General features: G+C 44.1%; 1 protein-coding gene across 3 annotated transcripts in view; it reads left to right on the forward strand.

Moving 5' to 3' along the window:
- Positions 1-18,845: 18,845 nt before the first annotated feature.
- Positions 18,846-23,131, forward strand: part of SH3KBP1 (SH3 domain containing kinase binding protein 1) — a 322,980-nt gene continuing 318,694 nt past the window's right edge. Inside the window, exon 1 of one of the 3 annotated variants that reach the window (XM_033112693.1) lies at positions 18,846-19,155. In XM_033112693.1, coding sequence (XP_032968584.1) covers positions 19,152-19,155 — 4 coding nt within the window. In that variant the 5' untranslated portion in view covers positions 18,846-19,151. The remainder of the gene's footprint in view (positions 19,156-23,131) is intronic. The other 2 variants (XM_033112681.1, XM_033112673.1) reach the window with 2 other exon arrangements.

Raw genomic sequence — 23,131 nt, forward strand, 5'->3', positions numbered from 1 at the left:
TGCACCCGTTTTTATTTCTTCCAGCAATGCAGGGACTGCCTGTTTCCCCGCAGCCTGCTGGGGGAGTGTAGGGAAGATGTTGAAGAAAATTTGCCTTCATTGGTTGATGTGAGCTTTTGTCTATTAGCTGTTTTGGGGGGGAGGGAAAGGGGAACAGGACTTTATTGGTGAACAGTGAGTACTTCCAGGATTTTTTCCAAGTCAAGTTGTTGTCATTTCAACCGTAGTTGTGGAGGGCGCAGCTCAGCTCCAAGTCCAGCTGCCGTTGTTAGTTGCAGGGGGCGGAGCCCACCATCCCTTGCGGGAGTCGAGGAATCAAACCGGCAGCCTTGTGGTTGAGAGCCCACTGGGCCATGTGGGAATCGAACCGGCAGCCTTTGGCATTAGGAGCTCCAACCGCCTGAGCCACTGGGCCGGCCCTGTCTATTAGCTTTTATCTGTTCCTATATGTGAGGTGATTTCTGTGCTGCGATCAGGTGTTGAGTAAATTCCCCCTTTGGTCTCATTCTCCCGAGCAGGGGAGATACGCGATGATGTTTGCTGTTCTGTCTGTGTTGTGAGGTGATGGTGAGCTTAGGGTTAAAGAAATTCTTTATCAGGGGTTGAGAGAATTCCCTCTGTTCTGTCTGTTTCGCCCACATCAACAGATGAAGTGAAGAAGTAGCTAAGTTATATTAGGACCACGTGCCAGGCATGTTGCCAGGCTTTGGAAGACCTTGGGCTGATGGTCCTAAGCAAAAACAATAGCTATTGCTTATTCGGATGAACTAGCCCTTCAGCCAGATAAGTAATATATTTTCTTTCTTTCTTTCTTTTCTTTTTTTTTTTTTTTTTTTATCGTTGACTGCCCGACCCTTCCGAAACTGGCTGTTCCTTGAGAGGGGAGGCAGGAACACAAAACTTGGCTTGGCTCTGGGGTGCATCTAAAAAGATATATAAGACAGACCTCAGGTGGATTGGATATTGATTGATTGCTGTTTCAAGAGATTGCTATTCAGAAGATTTGCTGTTTCAGGACTGCTTTTCAGGATTGGATTGTTTCAGAGTAAGAGATCGGAACTTGCCTCAATGGACAGCAGAGACTTCTTTCTTTGGTGAATTGTCATCATGGTAGCATCTTTGGGAACTTGTATGTAACTTGCAGCTCGGAGCATCAGAAGACTTCCTAACTTCCAACAACAATAACAATAACAACAACAAAGACCACAACAGCAGCAGCATGCTTGGGAACTAGCAAGCAGCGGTGTGGGAGACGCCTGAGTTTCTCTCAGCTACAGACCTGACAAGGTTTTGGTTTATGACTTTTCCAGTGCTGTTCTCTCCCAGTTCGGTGAGCTTCTGGCATCTACTGTAATAGTTACTATCCTATAAAGCTTATTACTGCCTTTGGATACTCCTTACTGATGTTATTTGTGTATTTAGCCAAGTGATTTTTGATCAATAGTAAACATATGTAGGGATCTCTTAAACTTATATGTACGTGTACTCCTCTGTCTTGACATTGTTATCAATGTATATAGTTTAGTCTTAACCACCTTTACTTTCTGTCATTAGCACATTCTAGTAATTGCCTTTGTCTTTTGCTGTTGCATATTGCTAACTAAATTGATTAGATATTTAATTAATTAATTAATTAGCTCCATTCTAGCCTGTGTCCCTCCTTCTTTTCCCCGCTGGTTATTATAAGGAGTGTGTTGATAAGCTTTCGAATTTTTGCCAATCTGATCCGTGAAAAATGGTATCTCCATGTTGTTTTATTTTGCATTTCAACCAGCGATATTTTGATTTTAAAATGTTAGGAAGAAGTCTTGGTTACGGGTATGATTGTCAGGTACTAAAACACATTTTATGCACTTTCGACTTGGAATTCTCTAGAAATTCTCTGTAAACAGTTTTCATCCTAGAAAAATTTTAGCATACATCCCTCTGAAATGGACCGGGATGACTTGTGAGCCCTTCTACATTTTTTTGGTGTGTGTGTGTGTGTGTGTGTGTGTGTGTGTGTGTGTCTTTTTACAATTTGGTCCCTTCCTGTTCATGTGTTTTAGCTGGTAGGGACTCTTCTAAAGCTTTCTTGCCCCACCTAATGGGCAAGGAAGGGAATCGAGATGCTTTTTACAAATGCTGCCTGGAAACCAGAGATTTCGCCACCCACCGAGATGTTCTGCCTCACAGACCTTAGCACAAACCATGACTCTAACGGGAACAAGATAAGAAGATTTATAGTCAAGGCTTCAACATACTTCTAGAGCATTTAGAGCTAAACCATGTTTTAAAGAGTGTTAATTAGTAAGGGTGGTTGACATCTTTTCTTAACTGTGCTAATTGCTACATGTGTAATCTTTGATGACAGCTGTTGCTATAGTTAGTCTCTAGGGTCTCAGATGCTTATTTTTAAAAGTTATTTATTTATTTTTGCAAAATGGAAATAGAAATTATGAAAGCATAAGGAAGAAAATTAAAATTGCCTGTGTTCCTACCTCTCAGTGGTAACCACAGTTAACAATTTGGTCTCAGTTCTTTCAGGCTTTTGGCACATATATACCCACTGTGTGCGCGCGCACACACACACGCACATTTTTCTTCTCTCTCTCTCTGTCTCTGTCTTGCTATATATATACTCATACACATCTGTGTACATAAATATGCAAAACTACTCACATTTTCTACACATAACACATACTTTAAAAAATTTTTTAAATTATTTTAATTTTATTGGGAAATATTGGGGAACAGTATATTTCTCCAGGGCCCATCAGCTCCAAGTCGTTGTCCTTCAATCTAGTTGTGGAGGGCGCAGCTCACTGGCCCATGTGGGAATCGAACCGGCGATCTTGGCGTTAGGAGCACGGCGCTCCATTTCAGAACTAGCGCTCTAACCAACTGAGCCATCTGGCTGCCCCCAACACACATACCTTTTTTAAGAAAAAAATGTTTTTTTTTACTTTAGTAAAAGTGATTTTTTAAAATTAAAGTTTATTGGGGTGACAAATATTAGTAAAGTTACATAGGTTTCAGGTGTACAATTCGGTAATACATCATCATTTATCACATTGTGTGTTCACCACCCAGAGTCAGTTCTCCTTCCATCACCATATATTTGACCCCCTTTACCCTCATCTACCATCTGCCCTCCCCCCTTACCCTCTGGTAACCACTAAACTATTGTCTGTGTCTATGAGTTTTTGTTTCTTTATTTGTTTGTCTTGTGCCTTTGTTGTTTTCAGTTTTATATACCACATATCAGTGAAATCATATGGTTCTCGACTTTTTCTGTCTGACTTATTTCACTTAGCATTAGAATCTCAAGATCCATTCACGTTGTCACAAATGGCACTATTTCATCTTTTTTTTATGCCAGAATAGTATTCCATTGTGTATATATACCACATCTTTATCCAATCATCTATTGAAGGGCACCTTGGTTGTTTCCATGTCTTGGCCACTGTAAATAAAGCTGTAATGAATATTGGAGCACATATATCTTTACAGATAAATGTTTTCAGATTTTTTGGGTAGATACCCAGGAGAGGGATTGCTGGGTCATATGGTAATTCTGCTTTTAATTTTTTGAGGAATCTCCACATTGCCTTCCATAACGGCTGCACCAGTCTGCATTCCCACCAACAGTGCACGAGGGTTCCTTTTTCTCCACAGCCTCTCCAACACTTGTTATTTGTCTTGTTGATGATGGCCATTCTGACTGGTGTGAGGTGATATCTCATTGTGGTTTTTATTTGCCTCTCTCTGATGATTAGTGATGATGTGCATTTTTTCATGTCTATTGGCCATTTGTATGTCCTCTTTGGAGAAATGTGTATTGAGGTCCTCTGCCCGTTTTTTAATTGGATTGTTTGTTTTCCTGTTGTCGAGTTGTATGAGTCCCTTATATATTTTGGATATTAGCCCCTTATCAGAAACATTGTTTGCAAAAATCTTCTCCCATTCGGTTGGTTGCCTCTTTATTTTGTTGATGGTTTCTTTTGCTGTGCAGAAGCTTTTTAGTTTGAAATTTGATAGTAGAGAACTTACCATTTTCAATTTTTCATTTGTCACTTAACATACAGTGAACATCTTTTTCTATTCATGATAACGCTCTATAACATAATGGTTAATTGCTACATACTGTGTTTCCCCCAAAATAAGAGCTAACCAGAAAATAAGCCTTAGCATGATTTTTCAGAATGACATCCCTTGAACATAAACCCTAATGCGTCTTTTGGAGCAAAAATTAATATAAGACCCGGTCTTATTTTTGGGGAAACACGGTAGTAGTCTTGTTATAGCTATACCTTAAACCTTTTTTATCATGAACATATAGTTGTTTATAATTTTTCAGACTTATAAACAATGTCTACTGAACATAGATTTTTGTACACATGACTAATTTTTCCATTAGTATTAATTCCTAGAAATAGAGTTGTTGGGTCAAAGAGTGCATGTTTTAAAACTTCTATTCAAGTAATATAGGTACATTGAGGTAAGCAGAATAATGCCATTCCACCAAATAAGTCCAGTCCTAACCCCTGGCACCTGTAACTGTTACCTTACCTTACCTGGTAAAAGGAATTTTGCAGATGTGATTAAGTTAATGATCTTGTGATAAGGAGATTATTCTGGATTATCCAAATGGGCGTAATATAATCCCAGCATAATCACCTTTATTAGGAAAATGGGGAGCCAAGAGAGTCACAGAACGCAATTACAACAATGGAAGCAAAGTTCAGAGTGATGTGATTGCTGACTGGAAAAGGGCCAGGAACCCAGGAATGCCAGCAGCCTCTAGTCTCTAGAAGCTGGAAATGGCAAAGAATAGATTCTCCCCTATGGCCTCTGGAGAGAGCTCAGCCCTGCCAACACCTGGATTTCCGCCCAGTGAGACCCATTTCGAACCTCTGACCTCCAGAGCTGTAAGATAAGAAATTTGTATTGTATTAAGCCACTAAGTCTGTGGTCATTTGTTACAGGAGCCATAGGAAACTGATACACACATAATGTAAACAATTGTCCTAAGTAAGGATTATCTCCCTCTGCAGGGGTCCCTGCTCCACCCCTCTGCATTTCAGTTCCACTCTCCAGGGGAACCACTTTCAGCTCTTACACCTGTTTCTTCTGGATTTACCTCCTTATACCTAAGTAACATGCCTATACTGCTGTTTCTTGATTTATTACTTTTAGGCACTATCTATTGAGTTCCTCTTATCATAGATGGGGATTTAGCTCTCCTGTATTACTGTCCCCAACTTCCAACCTCAAGGTCTCCCAATATATTATTGCCCTAATTTTAGTTAATGAATATTAATTGCTTTACATTATATGAGCACATAAATATTATTTTTGATGATATTTTTGATGAACCACATAGGTTATACTATTGATTGTTCCCTTTTTTTTTTTTTTACAACTTTCATAATGTTAATAACTGCCTTGATTTTCTTATTTGCTTAGTTTTTAGGCACTCATTCAAGTCCTCTGTATTAGTGTCTGCTTTTGCTGCTAGGATAAGGCCAGAAGTCCGAAATGGGTCTTACCGGGCTAAAATCAAGGTGCTGGCAGGGCTGCATTCCTTCTGATAACTCAAGGGGGAGAATCCATTCCCTTTTACTGCTTTGAGAAGTTGCCTGCATTCCTTGGCTCATGGCCCCTTTATCTTCCAAGCCACTGATGGCAGGTTGTATCTTTCTCATACAGCATCACTCTGACACTGACTCTCTGCCTCCCTGTTCCATATTTAAGGACCTTTTGTGATTATAGGCCCACCTGGATAATCCAGGATAATCTCCCCATCCTAAATTTGGCTGATTAGCAACCTTAATCCCTCTTTTTCATATAACCTGACATATTCCCAAGTTCCAGGGATAAGGATGTGGGCATCTTTGGGGGGCCATTATTCTGCCTATCACATCGTCCACCAAATCTACCAAAGCTTATCAGTGACATGGTCCACGTACTCAATTCCATCACACCTCCCACCCAGAGCCCTCCATGCTGTTCAGACTAAACCGATCTCTCTCTGGTCCTGCTACACAGAGTCATCCAGGGATGTTTCTCTCACTGCTGTTTTGTATGGCATCCTGTTTCCTGAGTCTTGTATCTTCCACTTTCTTAGTGTAATCCTGGAGCACATCCTCCTGACATTTCTGAAGAAAGAGTACATGGAAGGTATGCATTTGGAGGCTTTCCATGTCGGGAAATGTCATTCTTCCAGCTTCGTTTTTGACTGATGGTTTGGTTGAGTATAGAATTCTAGGTTGAGGATGACTTACCTTCAGAATTTTGAAGGTATTGCTCCATTCCCTTCCAATTCCTAGAGACCTTGCTGAGAAGTATGATGCATTCTGATTCCCAATGCAACTGGTTTGTTCTTCTAGAAGCGTTTAGTATTTCTCACTGGAATTTTGAACTTCATGATAATATGCCTTGTTGTGAGTCTGTTTTCATTCATTGTCCTGGATACTTGGTGGGCCCTTTCCATGTGGAGACAATTGTCCTTCAGTTTAGGGACATTTTTACGTATTATTAATTTGGTAATGTCATTCCTTCCATTTCTTTGTTTACTTTTTTCTGGACTGCCTATAAGTTGGATATCAGACCTTTTGGAATGATCCTTTATAGTTTCTATCCTTTTTGTCCTAGTTTTCATTTCATTGTCTTTTATTCTACCTCCTGGGAGTTTTCCCTGACTTTATATGACAACTCTGTTATTCAGTTTTTAAAATTTTGGCGATCATATTTCAAATTTCCAAGATCTGTCTTGTCCTTTGATTATAACAACTTCACTCCCTCTTCCCCTTCCTCCCATTCCATTTCCCCGCCCCCTTGTCTCTCTCCTTCTTTCTATTTTTATTTATGTTCTGTCCTTGTTTCATGGATGCAATATCTTCTCTTAATATTCTGTGAATCTTTTAGTGTTTTCGTTGTTGATAATGAAGTCTTCTTTTGTTCCCTATATACTTATTTTTTCTTAATTATTATTATTATTATTTATGTGTGTGTGTTTATCTCTTTCCTTTACATTGGAAATGTTCCTCAAATGTCTGTTGATCTTTCACTGTTGATATTGAACACCGAGGCACGTAAAAGCCTTTTTGCCAGCCTGGGAGCCTGGCAGGGACTCTGGTGACGGGCGAGGAGCAGTATGTCAGTCAGGGCCTGGTAGGAAACAGATGCTGCACTTAAACTGTTCCACTGAGGTGGGTTTCGTCAGCGATTATTTATGAAGATGTGGGCAGGGTTTAGGGGAAACAGCAAAGGGCAGATCAGTATGCTATGGGTAGTAATAACAGAGAGATTTACTGCCTGAGGCCCAAGGGAGAGAGTTATGTTTGGAACTCTGCGAGGGTCTCCACATGGAAAAGAGCTGCTGACGGGAGCTGTGGTCTTCAATAGAAGGATGCAGCCAATCGATGACACAGCATGGAGGGAGTGAAAGGACTATATACCTCGACTTCTCTCTCCTTTCTTTATCCATCCCCGCCAGTGCTGTCCGCTGAATGAACTTGACACACAGCTGTCTATACCACCAGTGCCCAGAGCAGGCTGGAGGAGAACCAAGGATGGAAATGGAAGACCTCTAGGCCAGGCTGTATCAGTCTGCGCCCGGCCACGCTGCATGTTTCAGATACAAAAAAGACTGAAATGTAGGATCAGGGGCTTGCGTGGGGGTTGGAAGAGCTGGAGGCGGTGGTGATGGTAGAGGTCAGGGATGCTGCTCAAAAAGTCAGAGAAGCTGATACTAAATGCCTTGACCCGAAGCGCCACTGCTAGCGTAGAAGCTACAGCAATTCTCAAGAATCTCAGAGAAGGTCCCACCAATCACCCCAGGTTACAGCTCAAAAGCTTCATGGGAAGCCGCTTGTGCATCTCATCTGCCCACGTGTCTGGTTTCCCCAACCTCCAGGGAACCAGTATTTGGCTTCAGTTTCTCCCCCATCTGCATCAGGGGATCTTTCCTCTAAGCCCCTTGGGTTTTCCTGGAAAAGGAGCCTCCCCTCCCCTGCCTGTGGCAGTGAAGGCAGGCAGATAGGATGGTCAGGCTTGGTCAGCAGGCTTCTGGGAACTGGATCTTGTTTTTAATGTCTGGTTAAGCAGGGTAAGTAGGGAGCCCAGGGTCTAGCCCCTTGCTGTATAGATGGCGACACCGTCCCTCTGGTTGCAGCTCTGAGTCTTGCCTGAGGCTTGGCTCTGCCAAGGTGCTCCCTTCCTGGGCTCTGCTGCAGACCCCTATTGGGTGGCTTCCTGCGGAGCCTGTTACCTCTTCTGGCTGCTGTTTGAACCCCAACAGCAACTTGAAATGCCTCGTCCTATGATGCTTCCCCACCCATTTCCTCGTCCTTGTGGGTAGAGTACCTCTTATTTCTTCATCATCATTTTACTGGGATTTGAGGAGGAGACATGGTAAACACAAGTAGTCAGTGTGCTAGGATTAACCAGTGTGTATAGCTTAAGACTTTGCTACAAATTGTTAAGTTAGATGCTCACTTCCAAGTCCTGTAATAATCATTTTAAATGTTTATTGGTTCAATTATGGTCATCATTTATTCTAAGATATTCAAATAAGGAAAAATATGAAATAATAAAGGTATAACAATCTTTAAAAACAACCTTTTCCCTTGTTAAAATTATGTTCACAAGAGAAAATCTGGGACAGTGCCAGACACTTTATAAGCATTCGTCCATTACAGCCTCATGCCAACCCATTTTACAGATGAGGAACCTGAGGCCCAGAGAGGTTCAGAAAGCTCCCAAGGTTGCACAGCAGGGAGTAGTGAATGCAGCCTGAATTGTTCAGATCCACGCTGGTGATTCCACCCTCAGCCTGTGCTGGCTCAGCATATAGAAGGGAAAAGGATCAACCACAGCCACATGACTCCAAGATGACCGTTTGACCTTTTCGAATATTTGCTTTCAAAGTTTTAAATGTATTTTCTAAGTTAAAAGGCAATTTGAAGTATGAGGCATGTGTAAATGTGTATTCTGGGTTTTAGCACTCATGTGTATACATGTATACAAGAGCAGTTTACATGTATACAAATTTCACACCCAGCAAAATGCTCACAAGGATCCATTTAAATTTTATACTAAGGCCATTGAGTAGGAATTCTGAACCATGAAAAAAGTGGGTTGCTTTGTTCACCTTCAGATGACTCCGTACTTCCTAATGGAATCAGGCACAGCTGACTTTACACTCCTGGGCCTGCCTCTCTCTCGTGCTAAGGGATGTAGGGCATGACATTTAGCCTCTCTGACCTGGAGTCTCCTCACCTGTAAAATGGGGATAGTAACATTTTTACACTGCTGTTGTGAGGATTTAAAAGAGAATAAAAGGTGTCGTGGGCCCCTGCTCCTCCATAAATGGTACCGATTATTATCTTAAGATCATCCTCACTGCCCAGAGAAATTTTCAAAAGATAGGCAACACGCTGTATTTTTATGCCAGGTTGAACCTTTTCCCGCCTGTATTTGGGCACTGAGGAAAACTCTAGTCCCTATCTGATGGGCTGCTTGTGTTGTCTACCGTTACGAGAAACTGATGCATATACGAAGTGGGACAATTAAGTTCGCAAACTTGTTGCAAGGATGTTGCTAACCTTTTTTTTTATATCAGAGGGATTATTCATTATGAATTGGTACCAACTGGACAAACAGCTAACCAAGTTTACTATTTGGAAGTGCTGAAAAGGCTGCGTGGAAAAGCTAGATGACCTGAACTTTTCTCCAACAATTCATGGCTCTTGCATCACAACAATGCACCAGCTCACACGGCACTGTCTGTGAGGGAGTTTTTAGCCAGTAAACAAATAACTGTATTGGAACACCCTCCCTACTCACCTCGTCTGGCCCCCAATGACTTCTTTCTTTACCCAGAGATAAAGGAAATATTGAAAGGAAGACATTTTGATGACATTCAGGACACCAAAGGTAATACGACGACAGCTCTGATGGCCATTCCAGAAAGAGTTCCAAAATTGCTTTGAAGGGTGGCGTCGATGCATAGCTTCCCAAGGGGAGTACTTTGAAGGTGACTGTAGTGATATTGAGCAGTGAGGTATGTAGCACTTTTTCTAGGATGAGTTGTCGAACTTAATTGTCTGACCTCGTATGAAACTTTTTGGAAAATTTAATTATGAACACGTGTAAAAGTTTCCTTTCAAGATTCGCTCTTGGTTAGGATTTTTTCTGGGGTGTGAATGGTTAGATAATCATCATTTGACCTGACACAAGGATAAAGAATGTCAGGCTCAAGCTCACTAGACTTCTGACCTGAGGTCAGCTGAGAGGTGGGTGGGCAGGGAGGGAGTCGGTTTGCTGGAAAAGAGTTTAATCTCATTGAAGAGTATCAGAGAATTCTTTAAGCATTTATGTCAGGAATTCTCATTTCTCCTCAGAAGATTATGAAATACATTCTCAAAAAGTTCTGTTCCAGACAGGTTTAATATTCCACAATAGAATTTATGAGAAAAAGAAAAGGTGATTTGGGAATTCTCCAAGAAAGAAAGTCTTCCCTCTCCAAGGTTCTCACTTTCCATCATAACAGCAGTTACCAGCTCAAAAAAAAAAAAATATAGGAGATGGCTGTCATCATTTATTGTTACACATTTAAAAACTGTCTGGAAAAATATTCCATCAGAACTTAACAGTGATCATCAGTGATCTCTGCAATAATTGATGATTATGAGATTATGGAAGATTTTCACCTTCTATACTGCATCTTTAATGTTTTCTTAATTAAAAAAAATCAATGAGCAGGTATTACTTTTATAATAATAATAAACATCAAAGCGGTTTTACCAGCTTCGGGTTGTATGTCACTGGTAGCTTCCTGCGGCCCTTTTTCATTACTGAGGATCAGCCAGGTCCTTAGGTGACCAAAGCAGTCTTCCCGGGCTGCAGGGAGCTGAGGTACAGCAGCGGTTCTCACACTGGCGCTGTCAGAATTCCTGGCAGTGTGGGTTCAAATGCGGACCACTGGGGCCCACCACCGCCAGAGTTCCTGATACAGAAGGTCAGGGCTGGGCTTCCCAATGCGCAACGCTAACAAGTTCCCATGCACTGCTGCAGCTGCTGCTGCTGGTCTGGGGACCACACTTTAAGAACCGCTGTGGTCCAGGAAAGAAAACTTCAACAGGAAAATCGAAGCCAAACAAAGATGAACGTCACTTACTTCCCTCTGGCTGGCCTGTAATTATTTTTAAGGACAGAAACTTGATTTGACTGGCTCTATTGAATAAGAAGTTGTGCTAAATGAGGGATGTGCCCTGTCTTATTAAATGAGAGCCTGGTTCAGAGACATTTCAATTAAGTCGCATGACCTCTGGAGCTTGAAGACCCATCTGGGGTTGACTGTGGCTCGTTACCCTTAGCCTAGGCCACCGGATGTGGTTTCTCTGAACCCTAAAGAGGTGACACTGCGGGTTATGGGGTAGTGGTTATTACAAGACTGATGTCCTGTTTGGGAAGCAGTGCAGGGTTGTTATTGGAGTATGCAAAACACAGAGAAAACTATCCCCATCTAATTCACCAATCACAATTGTATTCACTCTCTTTTTTCTATTGTGGTAAAATATACATAACATTTACCATTGTAAGGTTCTTCAAGTGTACAGTTCACTGGTATTATGTAAGTACATTCGCACTGTTCATCCATCTCCAGAACTTTGTCATCTTCCCAAACTGAAACTGTACCCATTATCACTCTTTTTAAATAACAGAACAGCCGTTGTTGAGATATAATTCACGTGCCACACAATTCACCCATTTTTAGGTATATAACTCAACGGTTTTTTAGTATATTCATAGAGTTATGTAACTACACCACAATGAGTTTTAAAACATTTTTGTCATCCCCAAAAGAAACTTTTTGCCATTAGCAGTCACTCCCCAGTTTCCTTAGCCCCCGATCTACTTTCTGTCTCTATAGATTTGCCTATTCCGGACACTTCATATAAATGGAATCATAAGATGTGTGGCCTTTTATATCTGACTTCTTTAACTTAGCATCACGTTTTCAAGGAGCATCCGAGTTGTAGCTTGGATCGCTACTTTGTTTCCTTTTGTATTCACTCTTAATAAGATTCAAATCTTAATTCATTATCTCCTTTGTACCCCCAATGACTTCCTTCTCCACTTGATTGATCTTTCCATCTACTCAGCTTCTAAACAAAGTATTTCTTTCAAATCCTCCATCTTTGCTCCCTACCCTCCCCGCAAACCCACTGCCTCATTAGATCTGTCAAATGTAGTTCAGAAATGACCCTAGAATGAGACCTCTCCTCTTTCTCAGTGTCAATGCCATCATATTTCTTGCCTTCAATATTTCCAGTTTGCCCATGGCCTCCCACCTGCAGGTTCTCTCTCCCTCCTCCAGTCCTGCTTCCATTTAGCTTGCCAGTTGCCTTCCTAAAATCAGTGTGCTCAAAAACCTGTGCTCCTACCTATTGCCTGTCTGTTCTTGTTCACACTGGGTCTGGCACAAGATACCACAGAATCGGACATTTGGCTGCCCTCCCGCCCCTTTCACACAAGCCCCGTTGCAATATTATCTGTTACCCTGGCTCTGAGCTTTCCCTTGTTTTTCCCTCTGGAATGCCGGCAAACATCCATGCATCCTGGAGACCCAGCTCCAATAAAACACCAGTCTGTGATGGGCCTCTGAGCTTAATTTTTCCTGAAAGGTCAGGGAAAAAGAGAAATAACTTTTGCAAGGTAATTCCTACTTTTACATCTTCATTACTGTTAATCAGCTCTCATTTTTTTTTTTTTTAAATTGGCCTGTTGGGATGGTTTTTTCCTATGTTAAACACCAATTGTGCTATTTAAATTTAACATTTATTACAGTGTATATTTCACGGATGTGACCTTAAATTAATGCCCAGTGCTTTTGGAACTTTTTGGGAATATAATTTGGCTCATTTTTTAAATTGTGAAATGCCATTTCTTACACATGAGTCCTTGTAATTTTGAGGGAGGAGGGGACTGGGTAGAGTGGCTAGAAAATAGTAGAAACCATATTTTTTTAAATTAATCTCATAGGACTGTTTTCCCAGTTTACTATTTTTAAGAAAAAGAATTGCTGTGAAAAAAGATGGAAAAATGTTCTCGGCAAGTTAGTCCATAAACTGAGGCTTTTCTTGTGTTTTCGATGCAAGTTCCTATGACTGATCAACTTTGAAGTCAATTATTCAGGCATTCTTTGGATTTTTAAACAAGAACACCATATTCCAGTTTTATAGCCTTGTGGGAGAGCACATTTCACCTTCTAGTTATTTCCTTTACAAAGCAAGCCTTCCCTACAAACCTTGTAAGGGTAATCATAGTTTAGCTGTCTTATAAATGATCTACTTCTCTGATTGTGATTAGTTTGCATCTCCATAGAGCTGAGAAAACCATCTCTCTTGGATTTGTTGCAAAGAATTCACTGAAAAGGACAAAAGGGGAAGTGAGTGGGTCATTCCAAGAGTGGTTATTAAGCCAGGTCAAGTATAACAGAGCAAGATGTTATTTCTACAGCTCTTGATGGGATCCAGGCAAGTTAATATTTAACCCAGTGTAGACAACGCAAAGGAAGAAGGGAAAAGCCTGTTTCAAAACTGTCTGCAAGGAGCCTTGACCACTTGCTTAAAGTGCTGTCTGAATTAACTCAAAATGGATCAAAGACCTAAACATAAGACGGGAAACAATAAACTGCACAGAAGAAAACATAGGTACTAAACTTATGGACCTTGGGTTCAAAGAGGATTTTATGAATTTGACCTCAAAGGCAAGGGAAGTAAAAGCTAAAATAAATGAATGGGACTATATCAAACTAAAAAGCTTCTGCACAGCAAAAGAAACCATCGACAAAATAAAGAGGCAACCAACTGAATGGGAGAAGATTTTTGCAAACAGTGCCTCCGATAAGGGGCTAATAACCAAAATATACAAGGAACTCATGCAACTCAACAACAGGAAAACAAACAACCCAATTGAAAAATGGGCAGAGGACCGGAATAGACATTTCTCCAAAGAGGACATACCAGTGGCCAATAGACATGAAAAAATGCTCAACATCACTAATCATCAGAGAAATGCAAAGAAAAACCACAATGAGATATCACCTCACCCCAGTCAGAATGGCTATCATCAACAAGACAAATAGTAACAAGTGTTGGAGAGGCTGTGGAGAAAAAGGAACCCTCATACACTGTTGGTGGGAATGCAGACTGGTGCAGCCGTTATGGAAGGCAGTGTGGAGGTTCCTCAAAAAATTACGAATAGAATTACCGTATGACCCAACAATCCCTCTCCTGGGTATCTACCCCAAAAATCTGAAAACATTTATCCGTAAAGATATATGTGCTCCGGGGCCGGTCTGGTGGCTCAGGCGGTTGGAGCTCCGTGCTCCTAATGCCAAAGGCTGTCAGTTTGATTTCCACATGGGCCAGTGGGCTCTCAACCACAACGTTGCCGGTTCGACTCCTCGACTCCCACAAGGGATGGTGGGCTCTGCCCCCTCAACTAAGATTGAATACGGCACCTTTGAGCTGAGCTGCCGCTGAGCTCCTGGATGGCTCGGTTGAAGCGGCGTCCTTTCAACCACAAGGTTTCCAGTTCGACTCCCACAAGGGATGGTGGGCTGTACCCCCTGCAACTAACAACGGCAACTGGACCTGGAGCTGAGCTGCGCCCTCCCCCACTACGATTGAAAGGATAACAGCTTGACTTGGAAAAAGTCCTGGAAGTACACACTGTTCCCCAATAAATTCCTGTTCCCTTTCCCCAGTAAAATCTTAAAAAAAAAAAGATATATGTCCTCCGATGTTCATTGCAGATTTATTGATGTGGCCATGGCCAAGACATGGAAACAACCAAGGTGCCCTTCAATAGATGATTGGATAGAGAAGATGTGGTATATATACATAATGGAATACTATTCTGCCGTAACAAGAGATGAATTAGTACCATTTGCGACAACATGGATGGATCTTGAGAGTATAATGCTATGTGAAATAAGTCAGACAGAAAAAGTCAAGAACCATAGGATTTCACTGATATGTGGTATATAAAACTGAAAACAACAAAAGAGCAAGTCAAACAAATGAAGAAACAAAAACTCATAGACACAGACAATAGTTTAGTGGTTACCAGAGCGTAAGGGGGTGGGGGGTGGGAAATGAGGGTAAGGGGGATCAAATATACGGTGATGGAAGGAGAACTGACTCTGGGTGGTGAACACACAATGGGATATATAGATGATGTAATACAGAATTGTGCACCTGAAACCTATGTAACTTTACCAACAATTGTCACCCCAATAAACTTTAATTAAAAAAAGTGCTGTCTGCCAGGGTTTCTCCTTATACTTGTACCCACTAATTTGAGAATTTGAGGTGGATTCTGCCTGTATCAATTATCACTGTGGGGTTCTAATGGTGATTTTCTCTTTCCCTCATTTCTTCCACATTTATTAATTGGAATTCCCCTATAAGGAAGACTTGTCCCCATCTCTCTGACTTATTTACTCATTTAGTCAGCTATTTATTTATATCCATATAGACTTAAAGATCTGGCTTTTGTTCTGTGGGTTATAATCCAGTAGAATCGTTATTTATTTTGTTGTTTGAATTGTCCCAGCTTTGGCCCTCAGGAGCTCTTTCAGGTCGGCTCTTGGGCCCTTTTGTACTTGCCCCGTCATTTTTATTGAGCATTTCCTTACTTTCTGGCACCAGAAGGTTTTTACATTCCTCCATAAAGCTCATCAGAAGCACCAGATAATGACTGTCTTTTGTAAGGCACTCTGCATGTAATTTATATTAATGTAAAGATGATATTAAAGGCTATCAAAGCGAAGTATCATTCATTACACACAAATTACAGATGTCAAGTCCAAGTACTGGAAGAGAGTAAGCATGACGGGCTGTCAAGTGCTACATAGGCAGAGGCTCAACCGCCTTCCATTTTTATCCAAAATGTTACCACCGTGGAGCAACACAGTGGGGCCTTGTAAGTCATGTGATATAATTTTAAGTGTAACCGCTCAGCTACTCTCCATTCCCAAAATGCAGCTTCTATTCTGGTGGAAATGGGAGTGCAGTGGGACAAGGATGTGGTATTAAATACAATCGTATTTCTGTAGCAACATTCGTGAGATGAATTCACGTAATTTGAAATATTGCACTAACTATTCTGTTAAAAAATACTCTTGAAAGAGGGAGGCAGGATAAGGAATTATACATCTATTCTTGTTAGCAGCTGGATTTGAATTTTCATATTAACTTCCCTTGTGCTGTTGGTCAGCAAAAGTTTCTCAAAGGAAAAATAAAAGGACAACAGGAACAATTCAGAAGGACCAAACAATAAGTGTGTGTACGTGTGTGTGTGTGTGTGTGTGTGTGTGTGTGGAATGTCCAGTTTTGTAATTTAGAGAAACTACAAATGAAAAAAAAAACTATAGCGTTTTGAGTAGAATTGATCCAATTTATTAGGTTGGTGCAAAAGTAATTGTGGTTTTTGCAATTTTTTTAACCTTTTAAACTGCAGTTACTTTCACACCAACCTAATAGTTTACTTAAGGCATTAAATTAGGGCACAGCTCAGGCATTTTTTAAAATATTAAGTCTTGCCATCAGTCTTTTTTGTGTGATAAAATGACAAATTTGTCTATGTAGGAAGCATACCCAGATCAAGGAGTAGGGGCATAGTACTCTGGTTCAAGAAGGAAAAAGTATGCCCTGAAATAGACCACAGTTAAACAAAACACAAAAGTTCAGGTTGTCTGCACCCGTGTGAAGCTGGGAAAACAAGTAAGTAAGACTGACTTCCCCATGTAGGACAGAGATGAGTAAGATTAAGCAAGACCTAAGTCAAGCTGCTGATTTTTGCCCCTGAGCCCTATGGAGGTCAGCCACCAGTTTGCTGGTTTAAGTATACTGGCCTCTGCCACATCCAGGTAACTGCAGCCCCGGTGGGAATCATCAGCAGTGTTCAAAGACTTTGCACATATTGCTCTGAGGACGCATGGAGGAGCCGGCGAAGAGTCCTCAGCATGGAATGCCAGTCTGCCACAAGTGCAGCGCAGCTATTTCCACGTTGAAACAGGCCCAGTTTCAGAGCTCTGAGTTTCTTTGAGAGAGGGATAAGGTGGCCCAGCGACCCTAGCCTTAGCAAAGAGAACCACTTCTGGGATTGGGCAGACCCCAGACCAGTTCTTCTGGGTGGGGTTCAAGAAAAAAAAGTCCCGGTAATAGTGCGCCTTAGCCAGGCTATATGAGTTTCAGCGTTTGTCAACTCTAAGATCACGTCACAGGCCTCATCACCCTGGTAAGCCAAGGCGTGTAATGTGTGAGTGTGAGGCTCCATGGTGCCTGGCACAGGAGTAACTGAGTTTTCACCCACACCTTCAACACTTCAGATCCTTAATTTCCATGTTCCTCGGGATTCTGCCATTGATGTCATTACTACCTTCTCAGCCGCTGTGTGGATGGGTCTTCTCCTGGATTAGTCTTGTTTCGATTGCTCTGACACACATGGAAAGTATTTAGAAAGATGATGCTACTAATCTCTTGTTCGTAAGACCCTGATGCTGAGGTTTTGTTTTTTTTTTTTAAGCTAATGAAACAGTTATAAGAATATCTTTCTGCAGAAATTCCAGGATGTAACCAATTCACGAGTTGTCCCAACATCACAGGTGAGGTATGAAGACAGCGGTATATGGGGTGGGGGGGGGTCACATTTTATTGATTACCTGTTGGTCTACTAACCCTCTACCTCCTCCATTTTCCAGGGGCCAATGATTTAATTGCTTCATTGTCTTCTTTTTTCTCTTCCTCAATGTCTCCCGTCTATTTCACTATCTCTTTTCTACCACCAGATGGTGGAAAGGGAAAAGAAAATAAAGGGACGGTAAACGAATGTGGTGGCTGGCAGAATGTATCTATGGTGAACAGTGTGGTGGTGAATGGATCCAAAAAGGAATTCCTGAGTTACTCATGAATTCCCACGACTTTCCTATTTTCACTTGAGGGTGGGCTAGGCAGGTCTGGGGGTCAATAAGACACAATGATGCCTGTTGGGGAGGGAGTGAGCCCTGGCCTCAGTGGATTTCTGGGAACATCAGAGCCTGTGAACACTGTTGAGCAACCGAACCCCACCTGGCCCAGGCACCTGAGGCACGGGGTTAGGGGTCTCTGCGCGAGTCTGAGCGGGGCGATGCGCCCCACTGCGTCCTTCTGTCCCACCACTTCCTACGTGCAAACTCGCACCTGGCCTGCCTTTCCCACGCTTCACTGAAGGGACAGAGCATTTCTCTCCCTCCATGGGGACCCCTTCTCCCTCCTTCCCAACAGCCCCCTCTATGAAGCCTTATTCTGGATTACCTCGACCCCTCCCACCCCGGATTACCAGGTGTTCAGCCCCTCACCTGCCCAGAGTCTCCCCTCCCCTAGCCGTGGTCCCCCTCTGGTCACGCCCTCGCGATCCGCTCCTTCCACCTCCCTTCCCACGTGCTCTTCCACTCGGACGCCCCCTCCCCCACGGACCCCTTCTCCTCCGGTCTCGAGGAGTCTCGCGGCATTTCCCGGGGCGTTAGCCGAACCGCCGCGGGTGGGGGGTGTCCTTGCGCGGAGCTGGGTCCCAACCCAGCGGGCGGTGAGGAGGGCGCCCGAGCGCCGCCGCCGCAGGGACGCCCCGCCCCGCACAGGCCACGCCCACAGGCTCCGCCCCGGACCCGCCCCCGCCCCGGCAGCCGCGCGTCCCCGGCAGGCGGAGCCGCAGGAGCACCGCGGCGGTGGCTAGGAGGAGGGGAGAGCGGGCGGCGCGGCCGCGGCTGCCGGGTGCTGGGCTGGGCGGCGCTTTTTTTTTTTTCGCAATTTCCACTCGCGGGGAGCAGGAAACCCGGCGCAGCCGGGCGCAGCGGGCCGCGATGCAGCAGCAGCAGCAGCAGGAGTCGCCCCGGGGCAGCAGCGGCAGCAGCAGCAGAGGCAGCAGCGGGCGGCGCTGAGCCACCGTGGCCGCCACTACTGAGGAGGAAGCCGGCCCAGCTGCCGCTGTGTGCGGATCCCCGCGCCCCAGTCCCGGCTCCCCGATCCCCGCGCCTCGACCCCATCGCCTCGACCCCCGCGTCCGCCTCCGCCAACTTTCACGCTGCCTCGGCGGCCCGGCCCGGCTCGACGCCAATGGGTGAGTGGGGGGCCGCCCGTGCCCGGGTGCCCGGGTCCCCACCTCAGCCTGGGGGCGGCGCGCCTGTCTCAGGATTGCGGAGCTGGGGAGGGCGCCTCGGGGGCAGGGCACCGGCGGGTGACACAGCGGTGGGCGCCCTGCCTGCCTCGCGCACCCCCACTCACTCCCACTCGCGCCCACGTCCCTGCCAAGCCCGCGCGGCGCAGACTGGAACCCCGCGGGGGCCCGGGCGGAGGACCGCGGGGGCCGTCCCGGGGCGGCTGGGCTGAGGGATACAGGGGGTGTGGTTGGCTTTTCGGGTGGGCGGAGAGAGTTTGGTCTTGGCCATTTTTTTCGCCCCAGCGCGCCCTCCTCTGCACTGAGGACGCGGGTACCGGGAGCTGGTGGGCTCCGGCCCTGCGCGGGATTCGCGCTGCCTGTCTTGCCCCGCGGTGGGGGAAGCTGGCATCTCGGGGTGTCCAGGCAGCTGGGGGGCCGGCTTGCCTTTGCTGGGGGCTGGCGTTGTCGGGGGCGGGAACGCCCCAGTACCCGGCCTGGCGTGCCACCCTCAGGTGCTGAGCGCCTGACGCGCCTCCCTGGGCGCCCCTTTTCCTGATCCCCTCTCTCTCTGCCTGCCTGCCTTGCTCAGCCCAGGAGCTCTCCACTCCGTGATGCTCAAAGGCCACTTCCCACATTCTCTAAGTCTGCATTCTCTAAGTCTGCAGGCTCGGGGAACTGGAAAGGGTGACCCAGTCCTTGATTTACTGATCAAACATCAGTTCCAAGTAGGCAACTAACCATTAGGCCGCCTGGGTCCCACCTGGTATAGACCCCTAGCACTGGAGCCACATTGCTGCCCAGAAGACATGACACTTCACTGGGCAAAGGACTTGTGATTGCCTGGGCTATTAAACGTTTGGTCCACCCAGGTAATATTCTGGCGGGCAGCCAGTCTCTGTTTTTCCTGCCTTTGGCCGATTATTTTAGGGTGTTTCTAGGCCAAGCATAGGAAGCCTATAAATTATAATAAATTATAATAAAGTGAGACCTTTCTGTGTTCAGGTAATAGGATTTGAGTGGGTGAGTCAGAAAGTGATAGGTGAGCAGTCATAAGATGCGCATGAAGACAGATGCACTGGAAAGGGGGAGGTTTCACCCAGTCAGTTGTTGACAGGTAAAGTTAAAACCCTATCTGTGGTCATTTGTCAAAATGGTTTTCCTTTTCTAAAGTGGTGGCGATCTAATGGCCTCTCAGCTTCAATGTCACTTTTTTCTCAGTGTCCTTCTCTGATGCCCGCACCACCTCAGTCTAAATTAGTTCCTCTCTGTTGCCCTTTCTCCCGTAGCACCTTTTCTTTTCTGTATAGCAGTGTTACATACCTGCTACGAGTTTGTTTAACATGTATCTCCCCTACTGTAAGCTCCATGACCATAGGGACAGTGCTGCTGTGTTGCACCGTTTTCCTCAGCACTGTTTTCTTTGGTGTGTGGCATGGAGCAGGCCCTAAGTCAATATTTATTGAATGAATGAATGAATGAATGAGTAAGAAACCCTCCTACTCTGTAGGAGACAAAACAGCTCTCCACACTCTTGTTTTGCTTCTGCACATAATAAGATGATTTAGTTCATTAACAAAATTATATACTTTAAAATCACCGATCACTTTAGTAATAAATTGGTTTCTCCACAGATGACCAAAAATGCTGTCTTGATCACCTTTCGTTTTGGGTGGGCTGCCGAGAGGGTTGCACACACAAAAAAACACGTTAGATCCAAATGTCCTCCCATGGCTGGACTGTGCTTTCTCTATCTCAGTGGGAAGAGGACCAAGTTCTATTTAAGAAGAAACAGACCTGTTAATCTGTCATTCAAGTCTGAACTTTCATTATCCAGAACCTCCGAAGAAAATCAGTGCTTCTGCAGTTGATAGTCCTTACAAGCTTGATCTTTTTTTTTTTTTTTACTGTAGCCATTACAAATGGTCAGCGGGTGGCGAGTGGGGGTGGGGGGCGCAGAAAGTGATCTTCATTTATTTAAGGTGTTAATAATACCTGGAGGCGATAAGATTAAAATGAATACTGTCACTTAATTCATTAAAATATTTATAGTGGGATTTAAGATGGCCATAGTTTGTGGCTAAGGATCACTTGCTATTTTCTAAAGCATCTTCAGCAGGGTATTTGTGATGAGTACAGGTATTTAACGATTGGTTCTGTCTGTCTTCTGCTGGAGCCACCTACCTAACAGTGCTGTTTCTGAAGCAGGGGTGTGTATGTGGACCCCTTGTCCAATCTCCCAAGTCTCTTTGGTTTTCAGAAGATTTGTCCAGTTTATCAGTTTTCAGAAGATTTGTCCAGTTTATCAATTTGATACACTTGCATTCTTACCTGGCCTGATAATGATTTTTCTGTTGATGGATAACATAATAAAACTGTGTTATATGGTCTTTGATCTGAAAAATAACTGAAAAGCATCAAAGCCCCAGCCCTGAAATGAACCGGTTAGTTGTGAAATGGCCTCTTACAGAAGCCCGCTCAGAATGTGCCCTCTGAGCTTGTGGAGAGTACAGGGAAAGCCTCTTGTAATTAACAATTGCACACATATTATTATGACCCCAATCTGTGAATAGTGAAGGATTTGCAAGCCCAGCAAATGATTTCCATTTAAAGAATTCCAGAGTAACAACAAAGTTTGGCCTGTTTTTAGCAATGTATTTTGGTGGTAGACTGCTTTATGCTAAACTAAAGCTAAAATGAATATCACGTGTTGGCCTCCACAAACAGTCTTGACTTAGAAATGGAAGAAAAGGTTTCACCTTTATTGTTTGTGACTGTCCATCACCGCACAGGCAAACCCTTGCTCCTGTTCTGGTTGCACAGAGCTTGGTGGTTTTGTCTCCGATCAGTTCTTTTTGCATTGCTGACGTTCTCTCATCAACTCTTGTATTTGCAATTGTTTTAAAGTGGATTGCATACAATGGTCAATATTTATCCATTTATCCATCCACCCAATATATAGTATTGACCTCCTGCTTTGTGCCAGCCTTTGTGCTAGGAACAGGTGCACGACACACACAGACCTGCCTGCTTGGGCTTCTCAGTCTGGTGGAAGAGGCTGACTTTCGTGCAGTGCCCATGACTGTCTGTCATTATAAGCAAGGCAGGTCTCGTGGAATGAATTAGAGGGGGAATCTGATTTAGCCTGCAGAGGGGTAAGGACAGTGTCATTGAGGAGATGGTGTTTGAGCTTAAATCTGGAAGTTGAGTAGGAGTTGTCACAACCCTCCAGGCACACCCCCAAGGACACCCTGGAGTGGAACAAGCTGGTTTCCTTCTCCTTGTAGCGAGGGAGAATGCACACTTTGGGGCATCGCAGCAAGAGGTTGTCAGAAAAGACCACACACAGGATTGGGCCTGTATCAGGTGCTTTTAGGGAGCGGCGAAGGGAGCTGGGCATTGCTTTGGACCGGATGCTGGCAGGAAGCAGGGGTAATTCCATGATTGGGTGTCTTAATAAATCTCACCTGGAAGCAGGGAAGACTAGACAGAGGCTGTGATGAGTAAAGTAGCAGCAGTCACTCATTAGCTGAGACTGGGGGATGTTTGGTGACGTTTGTGGTTTGGACAAAGTTCATGCTTTGTCCGTGTTCAGACATGATTGCTGAGTGGTCTTGTTTTTGTCTTGTCCCATCCTGGTCACAGAGTGGCCTTGTCAGATGTTGGTGTTCTGGGAAATTGCTTATGTTCAACAGGAAAGTGCCTGCCCAGCTCCCGGATGGATGGTCGGGGCTGCTTTTCTCTGTCCCTAAGTTAACTAAGTGATGAGTCAGGGCAGGGAGGAGAATGGCTTTCTAGGTATATTCTGTGGCTAATTCCTTAATATTGGCCAGTTCTAGTCCGGGGACTATTGTTCAACTTTAAGCAGAATGGACAACTGAAATGCTATACCAGGGGAAGAGATCTAGAGTAATGGGGAGCAAGCTGTTGAGAACCAAGA

Source organism: Rhinolophus ferrumequinum, chromosome X (assembly GCF_004115265.2).
Source record: "Rhinolophus ferrumequinum isolate MPI-CBG mRhiFer1 chromosome X, mRhiFer1_v1.p, whole genome shotgun sequence".
Classification (NCBI taxonomy): domain Eukaryota; kingdom Metazoa; phylum Chordata; class Mammalia; order Chiroptera; family Rhinolophidae; genus Rhinolophus; species Rhinolophus ferrumequinum.